General features: G+C 46.7%; 1 protein-coding gene across 4 annotated transcripts in view; it reads right to left on the bottom strand.

Annotated features, from left to right (window-relative positions):
* The window catches only part of TMEM131 (transmembrane protein 131), a 189,768-nt gene that overhangs the window by 10,206 nt on the left and 154,039 nt on the right, over positions 1-25,523 (bottom strand). For all 4 annotated transcript variants that reach the window (XM_059078456.2, XM_067007149.1, XM_059078457.2 and 1 more), the window contains 8 exons: positions 25,121-25,272; positions 24,573-24,715; positions 23,436-23,622; positions 22,200-22,385; positions 21,235-21,393; positions 20,263-20,846; positions 6,268-6,443; positions 3,892-4,019 (listed from right to left, as the gene is read on the bottom strand). In XM_059078456.2, the coding sequence (XP_058934439.1) occupies positions 3,892-4,019; positions 6,268-6,443; positions 20,263-20,846; positions 21,235-21,393; positions 22,200-22,385; positions 23,436-23,622; positions 24,573-24,715; positions 25,121-25,272 (1,715 nt within the window). The remainder of the gene's footprint in view (positions 1-3,891; positions 4,020-6,267; positions 6,444-20,262; positions 20,847-21,234; positions 21,394-22,199; positions 22,386-23,435; positions 23,623-24,572; positions 24,716-25,120; positions 25,273-25,523) is intronic.

The raw sequence follows: 25,523 nt of genomic DNA, 5'->3' as shown, positions 1-25,523 counted from the left end.
ATCCTCAAGTCCATTCTCTAGTAGGTCTGTTAAACAGATAAATTTTAACAGAGGCTCTTTACAAACATTTTATAAGGTAGGAGGTCAAAGGTCATTTTCATTCTTTTGTTTCTTTATATTTCACAATTTTTTTTTTTTTTTTTTTTTGCAGTACGCGGGCCTCTCACTGTTGTGGCCTCTCCCGATGTGGAGCACAGTCTCCAGACACACAGGCTCAGCGGCCATGGCTCACAGGCCCAGCCGCTCCACGGCATGTGGGATCTTCCCGGACCGGGGCACGAACCCGCGTCCCCTACATCAGCAGGCGGACTCTCAACCACTGCGCCACCAGGGAAGCCCTCACAATTTTTCTATAATAAAGTGTTAGTATATTTGGAATTAGTGTAAGAGCTAGCCAAAAATTCGAAGCGTTTGGTTAACCCACATTAGTAGCATTTTAGGTGGGATAACAAACTGACGTGAAAAAATCCACCGTTTACGGGCGAGACTATTAGTAACGCTGCAGTTTTAGAAATCGTCTGCCCTTCTACTTCTGACTGACAGGGTTATTTAAAAACGCCACATTTTAAAAGAACAACGGCACCCGTGCCAGAGACACCCAGCCCTCTGGTGGCGGCGGTGGTGGAGCTGGGCGGGTGTGAGCGGCCTGTAAGCGCGGGGCTGGGGGCCGTCTGTACAGACGTTCACTCTGCACCGCTGTGGAGTCGGCTGGTTTTTAAGAAGAAAGGCGCCAGACAACTACTGTACTTTTGCTGACTCATACTTTCCTAAGTTAAACCAGATGATCTGTACCGAGAAACCTTTTTTAAGGCTTCTGAATAAAATGGTAAGTAAGGGCCAACTTAATTTAGGTGATGCCTTGGACGAGAGAGGACAGAAAGCCAGCGGGGACGCTACGGCGCAAGCGCTGCTCGCGTCCTGCTCAGGCCACGCCCCCGCGTGGGGGAGGAGGGGAGGCGGAGAGCCAAGGGCAAGGCGAGGGCTTTCCGGTGCTGAGGGCCCGGAGGCGCTGTGTGCACGGTGGCCCCCCGCGGCCCTGAGCCGAGTGCACTGGTCAAGCGGACTGACAGGGGGTACAATTATTCTATAACACATTTTGCTTATTTTAGATTATTACATTTAAGTTATGTAAACATACGTTGATAAAGAGAAAACAAAAGAATCAACACATAGCTGGTATCCTAAACCAGGGAGCCCTGCGCCTTTCCTGCTCCTGAAGTCCTTTCCGTGTCCGACATCTCTCATTCCCTGGCATCTCTGACCTAAAATACAGTCTTCTGGAGGTCTACAGACCCACTTCTACAGCGTGTAAGCCGGGAGAAAAGGGGAGACCTGATCTCTGCCCTTGTAACCCTCTGCTCCACACTCCCAGTGGTTTTTTTGAAGTCAACTCTTGGGGGTTAGGTAGGATGGGGCTACACAGGCACAGACCACGTCGGAGCCATTCCTCTGGCTTATTACCACTTACTTACAGGAAAATGAATTCTTCAGCATTTAAGGATTTGGGTCTTCTGGCCTGGAGGTGATATAATGTTCCAACAATACTGATAATATTTAAAGACTGATTTTTGATAAAGCGAATGTGAGCTAAACCCATAGATTTTACTATTAGAACATCAGCTTTTTGGCCAACTGATATATAAATGCTTTTTCTCCACCAGATAAATCTTCCAAAAGAAAGTCATAATATATGCCTTATTAATATTTTTAAAAAGTGTGCATCTATTTCCTTCAGATACGTGGAATCACATACAACACGCTGGGAGCGCTTCTTAGGTGACAGGAACGTCAGGTGTCACTGGCGCAGGTCCAGTACAGGACGGCACAGGGCATTTACTGTCACAACCGAGTGGAGACAGCAAATGGCTCTATTCAGAGGCCACCTTTCTGGTTATTAAAAAAAAAGGTCTTGAACTCTGAATTTGACTGATGTACTAAAAGATTCTGACTCAAAACTTTTATCCCTGAATTTAGAAAAACACAAAACAAGATCAGTGAGTTTAAAGAGATTAGATACAGGAGATGAGAAGACCAGGGTTGATATAGATTTCTCCAGTTACAAAAGACAATTCAGAGCACGTTGCTTAATCTGTCTCTGTTAACTGTACATCGAAAGGACATGAGTCAACCACTCTAACCGCCTCCTAACGGGGGCCGGAGAGCGGGTAGCTCTGGCTCTGGGTTTACCAGCAAACTCAACATCCCTGCAAAGTCAGGGGCATCAAGTGGAGTCGTTTACAAACTTTCAAAGTCAAATCTGCTAATGGCCAACTTATTTCATAAAAAAATCAGAATACGACAGAAGTCAGTGGAAGAGGGATGAGAGGGAGGATTAACATGTACGTACGATCTGTCTTAAAAATACCGACCTCAGGCATCGAGGAGAATAAACAGGGCAGATTTGGTGACAGCCACCTATGAAATGGTTTCACTAAGATAATGCTTAGAAGCTGGGTTTTAAAATTTATGATCGTAAGAATGATAGCATGACTGTCCATTCTCACAAAATCTCAGCATATGTAGAAATTAGGGTTTTTCATAATTTGGATTTTTTAGCCTCATTTACTTTAAAACCTCTGATCAGTCAACTAAGCCTGAAAAAGGTCTAGAAGAATAATCCCTAGCCACTAGACCAGGGTTAATTCCTGTCCTGGGGTGCCAGGACATCAGCACCAAAGTACCTCAGGCTGATTCCCCTCAGGGGAGACTCAAGTGTATCAGCCATTACTCCACTTGACATTGCTTCTAACTGGGTCAGATCGTTCTCAACGGATCCTGGGGTTAGGTCACTTAAACTGACATTTTGCACAAAAGGGTAACTTTTAGGTATAAATACTCTGTTACTAATCACTGCCACAACCTGTGTTATTTCATAAGTTCAGGGACAAGGTTAAATTTTACTGCAGTAATCACTAATTTCTTATTAGCTTCTGGTTCTACAGAACAGACGGCCCCTGTCGAGTTAAGCTGTATAATCTAGCGACAGAGTCCAGCTTACTGATGTTTTTGCAGAGCTCAAGTTTTACTCCTAGAATCACAGGAAGAACAGACCCGCAAAGCTAAGGGAAATTCTAATGATAAATGTCTTCCTTTATCAATTTATATCGAATTCCCTCAACTTCCTGGGTGGATGCCCACTTACCACACAAGAAGGCAAATACTGGCTTCCACGCAGATGGCCATTTTATACGGTGAGCTAGAAAGGGCATTATTAACCACACGGAAACTAGGATTAGTTTACTAGACAGACCCAAAGTTCAGTGAAAGTACGAAGTAAGCTTGGTAACGAATCACCCAACAGTTCAGCGCATTCGCTGACCCGGGGAAACATTCTGCAGGTCTGTCTCCCCGTGAGGCCCAACAGGACCTGCCCCACGGGAACTGGACGGGAGCTACTTCGCGGCAGAACTGTCTGGCGGTCACATCTGCCCTGAGCACTGGGTTTTTTTTAAGGTTAAGGATAAGTTCTCCCAAGCTTTACAGCACACAATTCTAGATCCCAATGGCAGCTCTGGGTTAGCGAGCAGACTCAGAACTCCAGCTGAGAGAAGTTACGCTTGTACCTGCGGCTAAACCACCAAGGCCATCTTTGTGCAGAAGTGAAACGGCTCTCTGCCTGGGAACGGGTCACCAACCTACAGTTTCCTCCTCCATTTTCACAAGTAGCTTTAACTCTGCCTTTTATACTTCTGACATCGGAAGCATGTGGCCGTCCCTCACCAGCGACAGAGAACACCGGGCATTAGCAAAAACCCCAGAGGGACGTCATGAGGTTCGCAGCTTTTGTTGCGAAAAACCCCCCAAAAACCAACCAAGCAAACGAAAACATTACCTGCTTCTCACCAGTAACTTCTTTTACATACCTCATTTCTCTGAACTCATTTTTCTTACCTGGGTTTCACATCTGTTGGGATTTCCTTCTTAACATTTAAGAGTTTTTTGCTTTTCTGTTTCACTTGAGACATTTCATTTTCATGTTTTTCAGGCAGGGCTTGTTTTCCCTTTTGCTTTTCTGTATCCTGTAAAAACGAATAACGAATGTCACTTTAGCTTCTACTCCTATCCTGGCTGGGGTGGGTGCTGACAGTGGTAGCAACAGACGGGTAGCTGCTTGTTTTTAAGCACTGGGGAACAAAACCTTGCCTTCTGTACAAGAAAAGTTAGGTCAGGACTACAATACAGAGTTACACACGACGGCGACGTGGCCTGAGAAGGCCACAGCCCCGCTGCATCTCAGAGCAGCGCTGCCCCTGGGTCCTCGACCAGGTGAGCAAGGAGACCATACCGTGCGTTTCAGAGTAAGGTGATGCTGCCGCAACACCCAGGCGTGGGCCCAGGGGCCTCGTCTCTAAACGGGGCAGGTATCGTTCAGGCACTGGTGACCCTGCCCCGGAGCCGCCTGTGCAGCGGGCGTGCACTGCTCACGCACAGAAGGACCACACACAGCACAGATGGGAAATGAAGAAAACAGAAACGTGGTTCTGTGTTCAGGGTGCACAGGGCCAATCGGGGGAAGACATACCCGGCCAAAGGGCAGAGCTGTGGGTATGGGGGGAGCTCCCAACACAGGGCAGATCAGCGTCCACCCGACAGCATCCGGCTGCACGGTTCTGGCAGCCTGGATTTTAACAGGTCACACAGACAGATCTATTTAACTGCAGAGAAAGGGTAAAACAGCCTCCTGCCCGTACACCTTTTGAGACTATTCTGAGTCATGCAGTAAGTATTTCCAGAACTCCCGACTCATCAAGAACTCTGTAGACCGTGAGCCCCTACAGGACAAGAACCTGGTTCTTTTGTCCATGGTTGCTTCTCAGGCACCCTGCACTCAGGTACTCAACATGTATTTGCTGAATGCACGGGTAGAACAGGGTTGGAAAAGACATGCATCCAAGAGAAAATGACCTCCTAAGATTGAAATCCAGTTGGGAAGAAAATGCACAAAACTGGCAAACAGATCAGTCACCAAGAGACAAGAGCGCACGGACTCCACGCAAGAGTGCTGAGGGGGAGGCATGCGGGCTGCTCAACCGGGAGAAGGGTAACAGGCACAGAGGCCGCCAGTCCTGAGCTGTGTCTGTGAGGAAGCAAATGGCAGGGCAGGAGATGGGACAACCAGGAGAAAACCGACAGCAGAGAAGGGAGAATGACGCCAGTGGGTGCGCAGAGGGGGTCCGCTGGAGGGGGGCCACTGAGGAGTGGTTAGGAAAGTGCCGGAAAGGCAGAAAGGAAGTGGGGCAAAGTTGTGGAGAAAGTCTGTGCTGAGAACGCTTTCCAAACGCTCATTCATCTCAGAGACGGCTGGGACCCCGCTCGAGGATCAGTAGCTGGCATTCTGCCCCTCTGCAGTCATCTGTCACAGAGGAGATACGGGACACAACGCCAGCCCCATCCCTGACATTGGGCCCAGAGCACCCGCCAAACGTCAGGGATGCACAGGGGAGGGCGGCTGGCCAGAAAGTGTCCCGTGTAAATTTTATTTTACGAATTAATATATGTGGACCACACTGCCGGCTATCTCTAAGAAATGATTTCTTAAGCCACTAGATTACGACTGAAAAAAAATTCTGCTCTACAATATTAAAGGCTCTACTTGGATCATTTTAAATTTGAAATACAGTTATTTAAAAATAGAAATGCCAGAACAGAAGTACGCCCTCACTTTTCTGCATACCACTTACAACTCACACCCTCTGACACAGTCACACAGTAACATTACCCTCCATTTATCTCATGGCCACGGCGTCTGGACATTTTGCAGTGTTACTCCCGATGCTCGTGACGCCCCACCCCCGGCAGCGGAGGATGAGGAGGCCGCCTCCCGGCGCGCTGAGGTGCGTTGGGTGGGTGCCCGGCGCCGGAGGGCCCAGTCCCTGCTCTACGTGCTACCGGGGCCCACTGTAGCAGCGGTGATACGACAGGACACGGCCAGTACAATCCATCAAAGTGACAGAATTCCTCCTCATCCTCTTTTGATACTTAAAATCGGAAACAATTTGCATGAGCCAGAGTCCTTACTATTCCAGATGGTCCCTAACTTTCAAGCTGTGTTTCCAGTTTCTAACTATTTCACCTTATTAGCAGGCTTCCTAATTTGTTCCCCGGGGAAGTGAAGACATTCACGCCCAGCGCTGTGGAGCTTCTGCAGGGGAGTGACTGCCTGCGCGCTCTCCGTGCACTCTTTGAGCACTAGCCCTCAGCACGTGTGCGTGTGCTGAACACGGCACGTCCACTGTGTGTGGACCCTGCTCTACGGGCCCGTCCTACCTCCTTGAGGAGCGGGTCTGTATCTGGGTTGGAGGTCTCTGTGGTGGTGGAGGAGCTGTCGTCGTCGGCCAAGGAGTCCTTCAGCTCGTCTTCCTGGGGCTTTCCCTTTCCCTTCTTCTCCTTTTCCTCTTGCTTTTTAGGTGGTTTTACCTTGCGCTGAAGAGGCTTTCCTTTCCCTGGGGATGACAGTCAATGTAAAATGACACTTGATTTTTAAACAGCTTGGAAAACAAAGCCATTAAAACTTTTTTTGAGGAGACTGAACTCTGATTAATAGCTTTCTTTCTCTACTTCAGTTCTTCTCTAAAGCTTTTGAAATCATGTTTGACTTTTCGATTAGAATATTTAAAAAAATCAGCTTTTTCGAGGCGTGAGTTACATACAGTAAGATACACCCATTTTAAGTGTACAGTTCCATGAGCTTCGGCAAACCCACTAGAGTTGTGACAAATCTGTACGTCTCTCAGAAGACAGCTGACCCTTGAACTGCAGGGGGTTAATCGGTATATAACTTATAGTTTGCTCCTCTGTACCCGCAGGTTCAACCAACCGTGGGCCGTGTAGTACCACAGTCTCTACTAATGAAAAAAAAAAAAAATCCATGTATAAGTGGACCCATGCAGGTCAAACCCTTGTTGTTCAAGGGTCACCTGTACTTTTTTATATCCCGGAGGGTGATGTAGCTTTGAAAAGTCACAGATGTGAAAACCAGAGATCCCTTCAAATCTTTCTGGAGATGGGAGCCTGATGGTGACACGGGATGATGCATGTGTGTCACTTGCAGGGTGCCGAGAACCCCAGTAGCTGGGTCCAAATCCCGGTTCTTCCCTAACTAGCGGCGTGACCTTGGCCTCTCATCTGCAGACTGGGGGAGACGACCTCACAGTGTTGTGATGAGGACTTACATAAAGCCCTTAGGACAGTGCCAGGCATATAAGTACCAGCTAATGTTATATATGGACAGAGGGTAATGAAACAGAACTACAAAAAGCCTATTATTTTAATTTTTTCAACCATAGCATTTTATATTTTTTATTATTATTTTTGGCCACGTGGCATGTGGGATCTTAGTTTCCCTACCAGGGATCAAACCCGCGTCCCCTGCACTGGAAGCACAGAGTCTTAACCACTAGACTGCCAGGGAAGTCCTATTATTTTCAAAGATGTGGATGTTCCCAAGACAGATGAGAAAACAACCCTCGACACATTGGAGTGCCTGCTGTTTCCCCGGCAGTGCCGCGTGTCCTGGGAACACAGCAGTGAACACCAATAACATAACGCTGAGAGCCCTCTCGGCTGCGGCAGAAGGGAAGGAGCCTGTCCTGCTCTGGCCCTGAGAGCCCTCGGATTTCTCGGAGTCTGCGTGCCTAGCGGTTCATGCTGAAAGCACTTCAAATTTTCCCGCATGGCCGACATTAACCCCCGTGTAATGCATTTCTCACCTGAAATAATACCTTTTTATCATGCTCAGGTTCATTGGATGAGAGGCATTATCTGTATTCACAATAACCTGAAACCTCTTTAATAAATAGAAAAGATCTGGAAGTGATTTTTTAAAAAAGACTGGACTCAAATTTTGAAGCCATAGAGGTACAAATAAAGGAGAAAAGGAAACAGCAAACCAGGAGTTAGTTAAAAAATCTTATTTCATGAAAGAGTAGTTTACAATTTTACCTCCAAATCCCCATCTTTTTTTTTTTTTTTTTTTTTTTTTTTGCGGTACGCGGGCCTCTCACTGCTGTGGCCTCTCCCGCTGTGGAGCACAGGCTCCGGACGTGCAGGCCCAGCGGCCATGGCTCACGGGCCCAGCCGCTCCGCGGCATGTGGGATCCTCCCGGACCGGGGCACGAACCCGTGTCCCCTGCATCGGCAGGCGGACTCTCAACCACTGCGCCACCGGGGAAGCCCAAATCCCCATCCTTTACTGACTTCTTAATATGCTGCCCGTGGACGTCTGTCCCCAGCACCTTATAGAATGTGATTTTGACAACGGCCCAACTGTCAGTGCGGGTGACCTTTAGCACCTCTCATTCTACAAGACCTCTCGGTTCCACTGGACTCTTTGGATTATCCCCCTCCCTGTCCCTGCTGGACCCCAACATCATCACCCTCTTCCAGTACTGAGATTCTTCTGACACCTGGCTTCATCTTTGCTGGTGTTCCCTGGAAATCTGCCCTTGGAACTTCTTCCCTTTCCTTTCATATTCTCCTTTGGGGCTGAACTTTAATTAATTTGACATAAGCAATTCAAATCTAAAATGTCCCAAACTGAGTTAAACATCCTAGAAACATCTTTGGGGTTCTCAGTCTCAAAGAATGGTTCCTGCACTTCAGAACAACCTAGGAAGCTTTTAACGAACGCTGCTCAGGGCTCCACCCCACGAGATTCTGATTAAGTGGGTCTCGGTGGGACCTGGATGTGGGTATATTTTTAACAAGTTACTCTGGTGGATCCACCATGCGGCCAGGCTGAGGATCACTGCTCTGCAGTATCAGCATCAGTCCAATCACCCAGGCGCGTGGCTACCTCACTGTCGTATGATTTCTTCTGCTGCTTCGATTCCCAAGTTCAAAAGTTGGTGGGAGAGGAGCGAGTGCTCCTTCCCTAGAGAAAGGACTAATGATCTGAGTGGGTCAGACGGAGGACAGGCCCGCAGGTACCCGTAAGCAGCCCCTGCTCCCTGCGAGGCTGCACGCTCGGCGGTGGCGTCTGTCTCCCTCTTGCCACTGCCAAGCTTGTTCCCACGGGTGTCTATGCTTCCTCAGGGCCCCCACTTCTTAAAGTGTTTTCCCAGACGAGCACAAGAATCAGCATCACCTGGGAACTTGTTGGAAATGCAAATTCTCAGGCCCCTCTCTAGGTGTACTGAACCAAACCCTGGGGGTGGACCCGGCAATCGGTGTCAACAAGCCCCCCTGGGGCTGATCTGAGAATCCTTGGCCTGGGCTGTAAATTCCACACAGATTTATGAGAACCGAGCCGGGCACTGCAGGCACAGGATCGGCTGCCTTGATTGCGGTTTCTCGTGACCTCTGGGTGTGTACATCTCGTGGGGGTCTCAGGAGGAAAGGTACCCGAAGTACAGAGTAGAATGTGGGCAATTCCGAGCCACCTGGATGAAATGATCCAAAGAGCCCAATTTCACCATCACGTCGTCACTCGAATGGACTCTACCTCTAAAACCTCTAATTCCTTCCTTACCTCACTCCACGGCCACTTCCTCAGCTCAGGACCTGACCTGCGCCTGGCCTACTGTAACGGCCCCGTCTTCCTGCTGTCTCTCCTCTACACCCTCCACCCTGCCAACAGCATTACTTCCCTTTTGAAACACTTCTTAAATACAAAAACTTGATTCTGTGTGTTTTCTGTAGGACAACGTGCAAACTCCTTTACAGTCTGGACCCATCCATCTCTCCAGGTGTGCTCTAGCCCTGTCCCGAGCCCTTCCTTAGCCCTTGGCCCATCGTGGAACATTTCGGTTTCCAGAGGCCCAGCTCCCAGTTCACCGCCCGGGCTGTTGCTGGGCACAGAAGAAAAGAGCAGGAACCTGGGAAGTGGGCATGGGAATTCTGAGGCAGGCTCTGCCCTCAGAGATAAAGTAACTCAGTACACAGTGGAGGAGACTGGCGGTCTCCCAGCCTTAGGGGAACCATGACTTAACTAATGCATGATCAGTAATAGAAAAAAATTAACCCATCCAAGTGAAGACGGTACAAGCTGAAGGGAGAAGCAGCTTAGTAAACTCAGAGTATGTTTCCAGCAGTGACCAAAGGAGAAATATACCCAACATGGACGACAGGCTCCTTGGCTTCACACCACTGCCTGGGTAAACTGTCCCCGAGGCCACTCACCCTACGTCTACCCGCTCCCACCATCGGCGAGCAGACTCCTGGCTGGGGATGCTAGCTGACCTACTGCGGTCAACACTCACCCCTAGGCTCTACTCCTTGTACAGTCTTGGCACCTGAAGGGCAGAGATGAGGCCGCACTGAGCTCTCCATCCTCAGTGTCTTACAAGGCTCAGCACGCAGCAAGCGCTCAGCCGGTGTCTGCTGAGCCGCAGAAGTGAGTTTTGTGCCTTTCTGAACGGTGAGATACACCAACAGCGTGACCTGCTCTGAGGCTTGCTGCCCCAAGTCCAGAAGCTTCTCCATCTCAATCCTTCATGACAACTTACCCAGGTTTCAATCCAGAATCACACTTCACTCCATTTACATAACATTCCTGAAGTGACAAAATTATAAGACTGGAGAAATGATTAAACCTCCTCCGGGGTTTAGGCTGGGGGAGGTGGGGAGTGGGAGGGAAGCGGGTGTGGCTAGAAAAGGGCCCATAAGGGATCCCTGCGTCTTAACTGCATCAACATCAGTATCCTGCTTGTGATGCTGTACTGCAGTTTTGCAACATGTTATTGGGGGAAACTGGGTAAAAGGTACAAGGGATCTCTCCGCATTATTATTTGCAACTGCATGTGAATCTATAATTACCTCAAAAGTAAAAAAAAAAAAAAAAGTGTATGTCTCACTGAAATTTAAAAGCAAAAAGTCCCCAAGAGGTCACATGTGACCAAGTCATGGCATGCTCATGGCGTGGGTACTAATCCTTGCCAAGTACATTAATCCTTCAGAACGCATCAAGTGTTGTTTACTTCTAAGAAGCTCAACACATTTTTTTCCTTTTGCAAATAATAGGTCCATTTGGCCTGAAAGCCACCCTTCCAAACTCTATTCCAACTTTTTTCTCAACATGTCAAGGACTGGATCTCTCATTCTAACCTCTTGTCCGTCCATGAAAAATGGGAGATTTACAAATGTCTACCTCACAACTGACCAATGGTCCACCCTATTCCACTCACTAAAACAAACAAAAGGAACATAGTTCACAGAAGTGGACAATGATCTTCTGTCCAATTCTTGTCACACAGACACTCTAGGCATAATTACCTTAAATGACAGGCTGCATCAATTGCAAGTCCTGTTCTTAGACACTCAGTTTCCAATTTTCACAATTATAAAACATGAGGTATGTAAGATCATCTCCTGATGTTAAATTTCCAGATATGAGCTTACTGGTTTTCAGAGGATGCACGTGCATTACTTTATTTTTATGGCTTTTGACATACTTTAGAAAACTGGCTGCTTTCTGCAATCCATGAATACGCAAACTTCTTTTTAACATAGCTACCACTGAAAAATTTTTTTCTGTATATAATCTATGGCTCCTAGGCTACTGATACTTCTAGAGAGAGATACATAATTTGAATGCCCAAATTAGAGAAAGTGAGGAAAGTCATTTGACAGATTAAATTATAATCATCAACAATGAACTAGAAATTAGAAGATAAGCCTGCTAAGGATATGACAATGACCATGAGAGGCTGGCCAGTGCTCTTATGTGACGAGCTTTCTTGCCCTGGTCTTCATGTCCTGACTCCAGGGGGTAAGAAGAGGCCTGGTGTCCTTGTGCATCCTTCCCCCCAGGAAGGGTTGGCCACGGCTGGCTGGAAAAGTAAACCTGGGGTGCCTTCCGAAGCCCTAACCATCCATCTCAAGCTGCCATCCCCAAACACACAAGTTCTGTTAAGAAGTTTCAGACCTGGAAGGGGAGCAGGAAGTCCCACTTGGACTCTCTGCATAAGCTTCTCCTCCACCTAAGTTCCAACATGGGCAGGAAGGTGGGGGAGAGGTTATGGGTGCCTAACTGGTGACTGTGCGAAGTGGTGTTTTATTGCTCCTTGTGTGTGTGCTTCTGGGGTGCGAGGCCTGAGAGAAAACAAGAGGTGCAAGCTAGAAAGTGGGCCCCCAAACACACCTCACACTGCTGACAGGTGACAAGCACTCCTCCAGACTCAGTGGGTGAGTATGAAACCCTGCCACCCAACTGGGACAGGGGCTACTTTCTGCAGCTACTGCATCTCAGCGAGATGACAGGGTCAGCTCTCCTCAAAATGAGGTACCCGGTGGGTGGATGCTCTTAAAAATGGTCAGAATGAAATAGTTTCTTCATTATTTTAAGGCCTAATTAAGTATATATTTCCTAACAGTTGAGTGGATTCAAAACTCTTTATTGACAAAAACCATTTGTCCCCACCTGCAGGAGCCCCGGGAGCTAACCTCACTGGGTGCAAGAACACGAGGCAGGCTGCTAAGTATTCGCCACCAAGCACCGCCTGCTGCTGACGGGTCCGGCATCTTCACCTACAGGGATGCTCTGACCCTCATGAGATAATCCAACCACAAGTGACACACACCCACGGGCCCCACAGATGCTGTGCGTGTGGGTGAGGCCGAGCGTACATCTAGGAGGCACGACGCGGTGCAGAGTTAAGGTCCCACGTTACACGGCCAACGTAAAGCGTCTGTGTGAAGAACACTCCCGTTCTCTCTGCGACAAAGACACAACGCCCAGTCTATCACCCACTGTCCTCAGAGTCCTCAGCAGGACTTCAATGCCAGCAAGGTCTGGCTTTTCAGATAAACTCTCCTGCCTCCTTTTCCTGCAGGAGAACTATATAACGATGCTTCCCTTTGGCCTCGGTCGCCAGGAAATTTGCAGCTCAATTTAACACCGAATGGTAACAACGAACTTTATTCTAGGTTTTTGTTGAGATAGCACCGTAATTAAAAACAGACAGATAAAACATCGAAAACTACTTTCTGTCTTTGATTCACTGTTTTACATGTGCTTTAATCCTTTAAACCACCACTGATCATTTTTAAAGTAGGCAAAATACGTATTATCAATTTAAAAAATATGTCCTACTCGTTTACTTTTACGTCTTCACTAAGAAGCGAATAAAGGAATTTGTAATCACTAGTTTGGGGCAAGTTGCTTTGGTTGTCTCTCTCCAACTTTAAATCGTTTCACTTAATGCCCACCCAAAAGAATTACTTCAAGACAATTTCAATTACTAGCAAATGGTTTCTCCCAACGTGTGCAGTGCCCGGCAGCTGTGGACCTGAGCCAGGCAAGGACAGTTACACCTGACTGAAGGTTCGGAAGAATCTCTAGAGGATCATCCATTCTGATAGGAACCTGTCTTTCTCCTCATCTTTTGCCTGTTTAAAAGGTCTAAGTGAGGCCAATAAACAGTATAGACCAACGTATGATTTATTTGGGTCAGTACTGGTCATGTAAGTTTACTTCTCCCTACTTGTTCTGAAATGATACATCCATATGAAGATGATAACCTAAAACATACCAAAAGGTGCATATGAAGGAAACTCTTCAGGAGTTCTTTAAGTTAAAGTAAATATTGTTTTCAAAAATCAGTAGCAATTACCGTCTTATTTTGTCATATTAAGTTCTGTGCTTAGATAGTGAAGATACTGGTTTTGCCCACTAGAAGGTAGAAAAGAATTTTTACTAAGTGAAAAAAATTTACATCTATCCCAGGAAAGGAATTACCTATGGATTTGCGGGCAGACCTATATTCTCTTTTGTTCTAGTTTTCCTTGTATCCTTAGAAGGCTGTACATACCTTTGGAAGCACTAAGCAGAACTAATAAGGTACACGGGACTGAGACAAAAAGGCTGCACAACCAAAACCTTATGCAGCATACAGAGTTCAATTATTTAGCGTTTTCATAAAAGCATTATGTTCGATTAGATTTTGGATTTCTTTATTCTAGAAATAAAATATCATGGATATTCTAGAGCAAACTTAATACAACTCAATGCTGGGAAAGGATAGCTTCTGTCTTCCCGTTTAGGCATGTCTCTCCACTATCTTTAAGGGCAACTCCCAGCTGCCCCAAAACCCACTAGATGAACATTACATGAAATTCCTAAAAATCTCATATGTTCTGGTATAATGTTATAAGTTGATAATTCTAGTTATTACTTTAAAAATGTATATCGCAGAAATAACTAAATTTCCTTGTCAATTGCATTATTATGAACTGTCATCAAATCTTTAACCGTGGTCATTTTTAAGTCTTTTTTGTCATTTACAGACAGTTCTGGGTGTACTCTGATGCTTTTGCAAAAATGTTCCTATAAAAGGGTTTCATCTTCAAGGAACTCATGGAAAAGACTGACAAGGACAGGTGTCTGGTAACTGACGACACTGCTGAACTGAATGAATAAGCATTTTCAGAACTCTAATGGAAAACTGATGAACTCATGAAAGTGCTAACAAAAGATCAAGATGAAAAAAAATTAATTACATGGGACTGAGTGAACTGATGAGGATGATTGTAATTTTTGTGACTTTGTTTGAATAAAACAAAAACAAAAACAAAAAACCGACTAGATGGGCCCAGCCCCAAACCACCCAGCGAAGACATTCATTGGTTACATTCCCCCAGTGAGTGGGGTTGTAATGGCTCAACACAGGCTACACCCCAACCTCCTGCGGACACCTTGAGACAGAGACTCTGATGCCGCAGCCTGGGGCGGGGCGCAAGAGCCGACGTTTCGAAAAGCTCTCAAGTTACATCACTATTGCTGATCCCTGGACTTCAACTCTGGGCAGCAAGGCCTTAAAACACTTACCCAGGGCTTCCCTGGTGGCGCCGGGGCTGAGAGTCCGCCTGCCGATGCAGGGGACGCGGGTTCGTGCCCCGGTCCGGGAAGATCCCACATGCCGCGGAGCGGCCGGGCCCGTGAGCCGTGGCCGCTGAGCCTGCACATCCGGAGCCTGTGCTCCGCAACGGGAGAGGCCACAGCAGTGAGAGGCCCGCGTACCGCAAAAAACAAACAAACAAACAAACAAACCCGCTTACCCAATACCCTCTCTTCCAGGGTGGGGTGGGGAGGGCTCCTCTATGTAGGGGCAGCCACTGTACTTCCTGTCCTGGAGGCAAGCTGACCCCAGAGGGCCTGCTTCCCTAGGGCCGACGCTAGCCCTTCTCTCTGCCCACTCCCATCCAGCGTCTCTGCCTTTGTTGGGCGAATCAGGTTGCCCTGACTCCAAGTGCTAGCTACCCTGGCCCGTGGGGCTGCGCACAGTAATAGAGGAGGGAGTAGGCGGCTTGTCAGCCAAGCCCCGGGCTCCACCAGTACTTAGCAGATGCCCTGCTCTGCAGTGAGGAGTGTTTACAGTGGATTTTAGTTTCAGCTCTAAATCCAGTCTGTCTGCTCCCTTGGCGGGCGGCCCAGAGGCAGGAGGGGTGACCCGTCAGACCTGCACCCCTAGGACCCTCCACACACACTCTGCTCAGCCTCGACAGTGGAGCCTGCACACCCCCCCAGTGTTCACTGAGGAGCCTGGCCGTGACTCACGGACATCTTGGACTCTCAAGCTCCCATCATCCGGGCCCAGGCCTGGTACCGGTGGGGATGACAATCTCTTATCAGTCACTCTGAAATCCCAAAAGCTCTCAAAGCTTTTTCTCCCCAACTCATTTAGAAACAATACCTCTTTTGGTGGCACAGCTGAACTGAACTGACACGAAGCTACTTCTACGGTCTCATTAATCACATGGCACATCATCGTATACCTTTATGAAAACCTGAATTCCAACAAAGGTGGCTCTCGAGTGTCGTATAAAGGATGGTGGACCTCTAGGTCTGCGGCCTCGCTGGTGCTAACGGGCTTTACTTCCGTTACACCCCCACACCTCACCTCCAGGCTGCACCTGAGGGCCTGTACTGCCCGGAACTGCTTTTTCTCCCAAACCCTAAACCGTCACGCCTCCTTTTCACACCTTGGTCTCCTCTCACTCCCTTGCTTCCATCATCCCTGTAACTTGAGTTGTTGGAGCCCCGGCCCTTGACTTGTCCGTTCTGCCTGTCGGTGAGGCTCCTTCTGTGTTAAGGTCCTGCTAACTCCGCACGGCTCGGCACGCCCATCGTCCTCCTGCCGACGCCCCGCGACCTTCCCAGCCCTGGTCTCTCTGCTGTCCCTGCCCCGAAGGGCGCCAACCACCCTGTGTTCACTCCTCACCCGTGGGCTGCACAGTCAATGGAGAAGAACGGCACGTGCGTGGGGGAGGCCACTGTGACCCTCGGCTGGGTCCCCGATGATGCCCGAGGGACTGCTCTGCAAATCCAATCCCCATGTCCTGTGGACTCCCAGCCTACAGAAATCTCAGCTGTTTGAGGTCTGATTATTCCAGACTTCCTCTACGTCCTGTTTCTACCCTACCGCTTCCCCTTCGGCCTCAGAAGCTACCAATCCCTCTGCATCCACACGCCTGTGGAACACGTGCCCTTGTATGTACGCTGCGGAGCTGGCTGTCCCACCCACCCACCTCCCCGGGCACTGGGTCGCACCGATTACCCAACTCAGATGCTGCTCCTCCCTGTGGAGGAGGTGGTGCCGTGCAGCTGCGAGCTGAGGGTTCGGGTCTGGCCTGGGCTTGGCTCCTGTGTCTGCCTGACGTAACCCTTCTTAGACTGGGCTCCCCCACTGCAAACAGGGGCAGCGCGACGCCCATCACCCGGGTGCCCGAGGCACTTGCGCTGCGGCCGTGTCTGCAACGTCAGGAAGCGCCGACAGCACTGCTGCTCTCGGCTCTACCTCCCTTTATGTCCTTGGCCCACAGATACTTTCAAGCAACATGTTCCCCTATTTTTTTCTTCATTAAAAATACTACTGCAAGATATAGGCATCCTTTTTTTTTTTTTTTTTGGTTAGAAATCAAAGAACGTGGAAACTATAGATTACAGAGTAACCTCCACCCCTCACTCACCGGCCCCTCACACGCACACCAGGAAGCAGCCACTGGTAACGGTCTGCTGTGCCAGGCGCTCTCCAAGCCACAGTTACCTGGCTTCTAGGCTCACCTCACAGAGACTATTCCTGCCAAGGTCCTCCAGGCTCTGTGGAGCTCGGTTCCACCTCTGCCCTGGCCTTGCTGGGACGTGCCAACCACATCTGCTACCTGCTTCCCGTCACACTGTCTGCTGGCCTTGTCCTCGGGATTCTGTCCTCAGCTCTCTGCTTATCCCACTCCTCACCCTCAAGACCGAGTTCCAAGCAGACATTCCCGCTGGGATGTGCCACAGCCAACTGCGACCCAGCAGCCTAGTGACGGCAGCGCCATTTCCTGCCTTAGAAATCACAGCAGTGCCTACCCCCTACCATGTAAGTAGAAGCTGTTCTCTCCACTTTAAAGGTAACAAACGGAGGCTCAGAGAAGTAATTTTCTCCAAATCACACAGTTAGTAAGTGGCAGAGCCAGGATTTGATCTGGGTCTGCCTGAAGGTAGAGCCTGGCCTTGTGAGCCCACACCACTCGGCTTCTCCCCACCTGAGATAAAGCTGCCCCTCAGACCGCCAACGGCAGAAACGAGGGTGGCGGCAGATCCCACTGTTTCTGCAGCGAATGCAGACACTGAAAATGGCTGCACCAGGCTCAGTGCGTTCTCAGGTTTTAACCCTCGATCCAGCAATGGCCGCTGTCCAGTCCCCAGGACTCGCGTGTCCCCGGAGGAGAAGCCACAGAAGTACAGAATCTAATGACTGTCCAGCCGTAGGGGCCCTGCTCAGGCAGCCACGAACAGAGGGCATTTCTGGGTCCCAGCTCCCGGGAGGAAAAGTGACTGCTGGGGTGACTAGAGAAGTGACTGGATGGCCTGCAAGCCATCTACCCAGAGAGGGCAAGAGCACGGAGACCCCGTTCATATGAAGAAGGGTCTTTCTGAACAGTCTCCAAAAGCCAGACGTCACTGAAGCTCATCACAAGGAAGATTTCTTTGAGCTACTAGGGAGGGCAGGGGAGAGAAGAACAGGGTGCTTCTGAAAAGAGAAGGTTCATATTTGACATAAACACGAGACTATTTTAGCAGGGGCGCTGGGGTAAGCTTTAGAGAGATGATAAAGGTTCCAGCTGGCTAAGAGCCTATGGTTTTATCATCTATCACTATTTTGCAACCCCAAGATCAACGCCCAACTTTTAAAGTTCTTTTAAAAGACTGAGTTTCTACATGTATGTTATACTTCAATAAAACCGCTTATTGAAGAAGAAAAAAAAACACAGTAAGATCTGGCTCTTCGCTTCTTTCCACACAGCAGCAGTGGGAAGGCTACCAAGTGGGGTGGCCGCTCACGTGAAGCTGGTAATCACTGCCTCCTCGTGGGCTCAAGAATCACTAATAACGTGTTACCCACACTCCATCGCTACACAGCTTTTAGTAGGTCGACTCTCGGACCACTGTGAACAATAAAAAACATTTTTAAATTTTAAACTTTATGTTCTAGATGAATGGCCCCGAAAAGAAAAACGGGCCTACGGTGGTGTCAGAGGACTATCTCAGACACAAGCAGCAGGGCGCTCACTTTGACTGCCAGAGCCTCTCTTTGTGGTAAGAAAGGATAATGTGTGTTTATTTTATTCATGCTCTCGATAGGAGAAAAACACATTATGTAGCTTGATCTAATTTATGAAAGGAACTTTAAGCATTCATTTAATATTACTGTAAAAATTACCCTAAAATATGTAAGCTCTATTGATAATGAGATAACAACAAAAAAAGATTTCTGGGGAAGAAGTTAAATATTATTCAAGACTTTCTACTGTTTTACAAATCCAAATGCAAGTAATTCTAAGAAGACCATATAGAACTAGTCTTCATATCACTGGGACTAAGAAATTCTCTAAAAGGAAACTCCTGGATTCTGGGGCGTCAGGTTTCTTCTGGCCTCTCAGGGCTGCCAGGTTCCCTATTCCCCGTGCAAACCACAGGCAAAAACTCCTAGGTGCCTCAGTGAGGGAGGGACTTAAATAGGCTTAGAGTAATGTATTAGCATGGCTGCCGCAGGAGAGAGAGGAAGATGCAAAGAAGTTCAGGCTGTAAAGGGAATAAACTGAAATACAGCCAGAGGCCATTCGCCATTTTTCACATTTTGATTCCAGAAGTTACAAATTAGCCTGCCTGTGTATGTGTGGTGCGTAGACTTCGAAGAAGGGGGCCCCGTGTTATGCTCTCGCGGAGCTCTCTCTCCCGGAGTGTGGCTGGACCACAATTCTAATGCGAACACTGCAGAAGTGATGGGGGGTGGGGGTCACTTCCAAGAGTAGGTCACAGAAGACCATGACTTCTGTCCTGCCAGCCTGTTCTCTCTCTTGCCTTCCTACTTGCTTGCTCTGGTAAAGCCAACAAGGGCTTTGAGCTGCTCTATGGAGAGGTGTCTGGCCACAGTCAGGAAGGAACCCAGACCCTCAGTCCACCAGGCTGTGAAGAACTGAATCCTGCTGTCAACCACCTGAGTGAACGTGGAAGCAGATCCACCGTCAGCTGAACCTTACAAAGGCTTCAGCCCTGGCCAACACCCTGACTGCCACCTTGTGAGATCCAGAGAAGCCAGCTAAGCTGCACCCAGATGCCTGATCCCCAGAAACAGTGAGATAGTAAATGGTGGGGTTTTAAGCCACTAGGTTTTGGCGTAGCTGTTACCGAGAAACGGATAACTAATACAGCATGAAGAACTCTAAAGCAGGGGTCAGCAAACGTTTTCTGGAAAGGGCTAGACAGTAAATATTTTCTGGTTTGTGGACCTTATGGCCTCTGCTGCAGCTGCTCAGCTCTGCTACTGCTGCAGCACAAAAGCAGCCATGGACCGTGTGTAAACGAATGAGCACGGCTGGGTCCCGATAAAACTTTATTTACAAAAACAGGTGATGGCTTGGCCCACGGGTTGTAGTTTGCCAACCCCTGCTCTAAAGCACTTGTGCAGAAGTCCTATTTTTGAGTTAAAAGGCAGATGATCTCCATTCTGTTAAAATTATTTTACCAATTAAAAAAAAAAAAAGCTCAACCTGCCACAGTAGTCACACGCTGCTGAAAAGGTAAACAGTAGATGTCCAAAAAATTTCTTAATTTGGCAAGTAATCTAAGAAATACAGATATCTTTTATGACAAATGGATACCTCTATTTGCATCTTGATATGGAAAAGCTGAAGTCCAAGAGCAGAGATGAACTTGAGCCCGAAGAACACCTACTAAATTAGTTGTTCATCACAACTACGATCACTGTAGCCCCTTAAACACGTGCTGGCTCTCCCGTCACGTGTCACGCTTTCCTGGCCGTAAGAACCCATGATTACCTTTGCTTTTCGACAGTGGCGAAGGCGGCTGCTCTGCAAACACTTCCAGGGGTGGGGAGTCGTGGTGGTCAAAGTCTTTGTCCATGGCTTCGATGAGACTGGTGATGTCTGAGTCCTCTGAGCTGTGCCGTGTGCTGCTGGGGTGCTCTGGGTGGGAAGGGTGCACGAGGGGTGCGGGGGACAGCCTCTCGGGCTGTGGCTCCTGGTGCTGAGGCACTGGCGGTGGCGGTGGCGGTGGCGAGTGCTGCTCCAGCGGGCTGTGGGCGTGATGCTGGCTGCCGTGCTGGCTCTGTTTTGCCCCCTTGGACTTCCTGCCCGCTGTGTGACCCTGGGCCACGGCATGTGAATCTAAGACCAGGGCGCTGGCTTTGCTCGCCGACTGGGCATTAGTCCTGCTAGAGGTACTTGCACTGCTTTTGGCTCTGACGTTTTCCACGTCAGCTGAGTTTCTACTGCCGTGACTGCTGTGCGGGTGGACTGGTGGGCCGCACTGCTTATGACTCCCTGCGCTGGGTCGGGACGCCGAACCGCCTGTCCCACAGAACCCCCTACTGTGACTGGGGTCACAGCTGAGTGTGTTCAAGCTGAAAAAAGGACCAACTGCATCAGTAATAGCAACCTACAAGATCTAAGATTAAAAACATTACTTCATCAGTACAGCCACCACAAATATGAACTACCCGAAGGAAAAAACAGCAAGAAATAGGATACTTTCCCACAACTGGACTGGGTCTGTTCTAACTGACAATTTAGGAATTGAGGTATTGATACAACTGAGAATATTTTAACCCTTATCAATATAATAAAAACATGGCATTTGCTATGAGTTCTTAGTAACAGAGCACTGTATGCAGGGTATTAAAGATTTTTCCCCCTGAGCAAAGATGAAAAGAAGAAACTTATTTTTTTCTTTTAATTACATCAGCCAAATCTATATATATTGGAGAATTTATTTCCGGCAGGTGAACATACTTTCCTTCAGATGAAATACCAACGATTCTCCTGAGATCAAATGGTCTTCCCACATCAAAGGGCGGGTTCGAGGCCTCAAAGGACAGTCGCCTTCGAAATGGCTCCCAAATTCCTTGAGCTTCTAAATAGGCTGTTCCAATTACCAAAAGAAACAGTGCACTGCAGGGGTACAGAAGTGGGAGAATTGGGGTTCATTTGTGAGTGCAAGAGTAACAAAATGTGACATTAAAGGCAAGTTTCTTGGTAAAGTACAATATGATATAAAAAACAAAATGCCTGTGACATGACAAAAAAGCATTATGGATGAAAGTCTGCACACTGACTTTTCTAGAATGCCAACGTACACGGAGGCTCGTATGGAGGAAGTAAGTATTTGTATCAGAACAGACACTGGGGGGTAGCTTTTCTTTTACCAAGAAGAAGCTCTTATCTTTTCTTTTAGTTCTAACTCTCTAGGCCAACTCTCTTCCCTTAAAGGATGTGCAGGGTAACTCTGTAAGTTAATTCAGAGGCGAGTATATCTCATTCTTAAAAAAACATAAAGAAATAGGCTGCATAAAAAGATGAGGATGTTGAGGCTTTAAAAAATATTTCTCAGCAGTTTTATGTTGCTTAGGTAGGACTCAAGAAGAATAAACTATTATGCTGAGTACATCACAAATGCCCCAATCGAGTAACTACCTGGTAAATTATGCAGGTTTTTTTCCTTTAAGAATTTAACGTGTACTTAATTTGTATAACAAATTTCAAAGGTAGAGGAGACTTTGGTTTATCGTATATGCCACCCAGGAAGGGTTCAGTTCTGACTGCTCCCACTGGTGTATGCAGGCTTGACGAGAGAGGTCTGCCTGCTTTGTCCGTTGGTGGGTCCCCGGCACTCAGAGCAGTGCCTGGCACGTAGTGGGCCCATGATAAACCGTGTCAAGTGATGCCTAAATACTAAGCTCAGAAGAAGACACAAGTACCTCATTATTCCTGAGATGATGATGTACAGAGCGAGCTCCCAGTTGGGCCTGGGCAGGGCTTCTGCACAGGTTGCTAACATGTGGTAAGGAAGGGATGCATTCAATACAAACACGAATTCAGAGCCACTGGTTGTTATAAACTTCAGCTCACGAATAACTCTAGAAGCTGTGAAATCAGGAGTAAACCTAAAACGGAATGATGGCAGTGAGACTAAAGTTTTAAAAAATATACCGCAAACAGTTGAAATATAATGCCTTTGAAACAGAACACAGAATTTTAGAGTTTGATACTTTTATTCAACATTCTCATTTTAAGCTGGACAGAGTATTGCCCTATGAGGTGCATAACCAAAACAAGTATAGTCTGTGGATAACTACTGGAGAAGCTACATAAAAAGAGAACAATAATCAGCTTCCCATGATTATTAACTAGGAAAGTAGTCTCTGAGCTTCCTTCCCTTCCCTCCTCCTTCCTCCTTTATTTAATCCACACTCTTCTCCTGCGATGCACTCCCACTGCCTTTCTGTGCGTGTGTGTACAGAACCACCCTAGCCCTCCTGATGTTCATCTCCTGCAGCACTGCTTTCTGCCCTGATTATATTATTTTTATTTTGCTAACTGTACGCTCTGCAAGCACACGATCTGCACGTTGAGGAAAGGTGTCTTATTCCTCACTGTACCTTCAGGTGCCAAGTGTTATGCCTTACATGGAGTGATGTAGTTACTTATAAAGTAAGTGTCCACTGAAGGTCATGAAATTATCATTCCATTGAGGGGACAGAAGTTACACTTTATTATATAAACTTTATAACATAACAAGTTATCAGTTGTTAAAATATGCTGCAACTATTGCCGATGTAGGCATTAAAACTGTCTTCTGACCAAAAGATCACACATTTGTATACACTGCACAACACAGAAAAACTGCATGTGTGTAACACAGGTGGTCTGCTCTGCTGCTGAGACTGAATTTATAGTCAGTTTCCTACACAATCTTGAAAATAATTTCGAAACCGGTTTCTAAGACTATCTGATCCACTTTGGAGTTTCACAATTTTGAAAACAAAGATATGAAGAAATAACCAAAGATTAAGTGAAGAAAAAAATCAAATGAATATATTTGTGGATAAAGACCTTTTTTTGTGAGTATGAAAACAATTTTAGCATAAAGTTTGAACAACTCCAGTACAAAAAGTGAATGAGAAGTTAGTGATTCGGTATGAGAAAATACTTACAAAATGATTATCTCTTTAGAGGCATTGGCACTTAGTGCAAATTCTTGACAATTGACAACTTTAAAGCCATATCCCTCACATGAGTACCCACTGACTTCAATGGTTTCTATGTGAATTTGAAGTTGTCCTGTATTCTCTACTTTAAATGTTCTTTTCAATGTGAAATTTGGTTCTCTTAGTTTCAAACCTAAAGGAAAAAAATGAGGAGTGAGTATAAATCTTGCTATCCTGTGCTCCAGGTCCAAGTGATGATAATACATTCTTCATGAATGCATCCCAGAGACTATGAACGAGCCCCTCAGGGCAAAGAGATCAGCTATTACCCAGATTTCATCAGAAGTACTCTACTTTGTTAAGTCATTTTAGATGGCAGTTTAATTTTGCAGTAAGTCCCCTACACACGAACGGGTTTAGTTCCGAGAGTGCGTTCGCAAATCCAATTTGTTCGCAAGTCCAACAAAGTTAGCCTAAGTACCCAACCAACACAACTGGCTATACAGTACCGTACTGGAATAGGTTTACAGTACGTTTCACACAAATGATACATATAAAACAAACACAAGAAATAAAACATTTTAAATCTTACAGTACAGTACCTTGAAAAGTACAGTAGTACAGTAAACAGCTGGCATACAGGTGCTGGCTGCAGTACTCGCTACATCACCGCTGCTTTTACGGTTGCTTCTGGACATCCTGGGCTTGAAATAATGGAACTGTACTACTGTACTCAATACAGTACCGTAAAGTACACAAAAGTACAACCACTTGTAGAGGATGCACACGTGACAATTTGCGCCAGACACGTGAACTAACTTACGTGATTGGACATGCAAACGCATGTTTGCATCTTTGAAAGTCTGCAACTTGAAGGTTCATATGTAGGGGACTTACTGTGCTTTATTTTTCACATTCAGAGTAAATCATCTAAGGCATGCAATGAATACTGACACTTCAAATTTTTTAAGATCCAAACCAAACAACTCTGAAAGCAAGTCAGGGTGTTTTCTTAAAATCTTAAGTATCCATCATCAATATACCCATGTGCACATGTAGAAATACTGTTCTTGTTTTTGGAATTATTTACTGGTGACAACAAACGCTGAAATTTGTGCCCTTGGATATGACAGGAATACTCACTGTCTGTACAGTCTTTTAATAATGCTTCTGTGATTTTAAAGCGCAAGGAGCTCCCTGGACCTGGAAGCTTGCCTGCCACCCTCAAGTTCTCAGTTGTTCCTTGTCCTTGGACCATCACAGCATCCATCACAGTCAGGTTATTTCTATGTAAGAACAAGAACCACAGATTTTCCTCCCATTAAATTTGCACAATCTTTTGATCTATAATTTTTACTGTTACTTTATAAACCATGTAAAAATTAATACACTAAATTTAATGGTGAAACATTTGCACTTGAAAAATTTTTAAATGTTGACACAAAGAGGAGCAAGAGTTTTTCACTTTGAAGAGTCACACGTGGTACAGGAAGACAGTATTCAGGTCTTTTAGCTAAAAATATAATCACAAAGGTATGTTTCATGAGGCGTGGTATGTGTGTGTGTATTTTGGGCAAAATGAATACCTTATTTCATAAATAAATTAATGCAAATATTAATATTGAAACGAATCAAGAAAGGACTCTATGTAAGTACTAAAAGTCAATGCACACTTAAATCACAGAACATACCTGATTATGATTAGGGAAGAAACAGTTCTATTGTGAACTGGAGTAAACTTTACTTTGACAGATTTCTTTTCTCCAGGTTTTAAAATTAGGTTTAAAATTAAATGTCGGGAGAGGCCCTCTGTAAATCCTGTTGAACTCTGCAGTGGATGAGCCTTGAATCATTGGGTAAACAAATAGGAGTCATTAGTATATTCTCTGGAAAATTATTTTTCCCTTTACCCCATCCATAGCCCAGTATTAGTTTCTCCAATTGATCAGCTATACAAACAATTTTATCCCTGATGATTTAGAGGCTGGATGGCTGGCAAGCAGAGCTGGGCAACCAATGAGGACACTTTATATTCTGCATTAAGTCCCAGAAAGGGCTTTGTTCCCCAGGTCACCAAAGTCTTCATGTTTGTAC

The sequence above is a fragment of the Kogia breviceps genome, chromosome 11 (assembly GCF_026419965.1).
Source record: "Kogia breviceps isolate mKogBre1 chromosome 11, mKogBre1 haplotype 1, whole genome shotgun sequence".
NCBI lineage: Eukaryota > Metazoa > Chordata > Mammalia > Artiodactyla > Physeteridae > Kogia > Kogia breviceps.
This window is presented reverse-complemented; position numbering and strand designations above follow the sequence as displayed.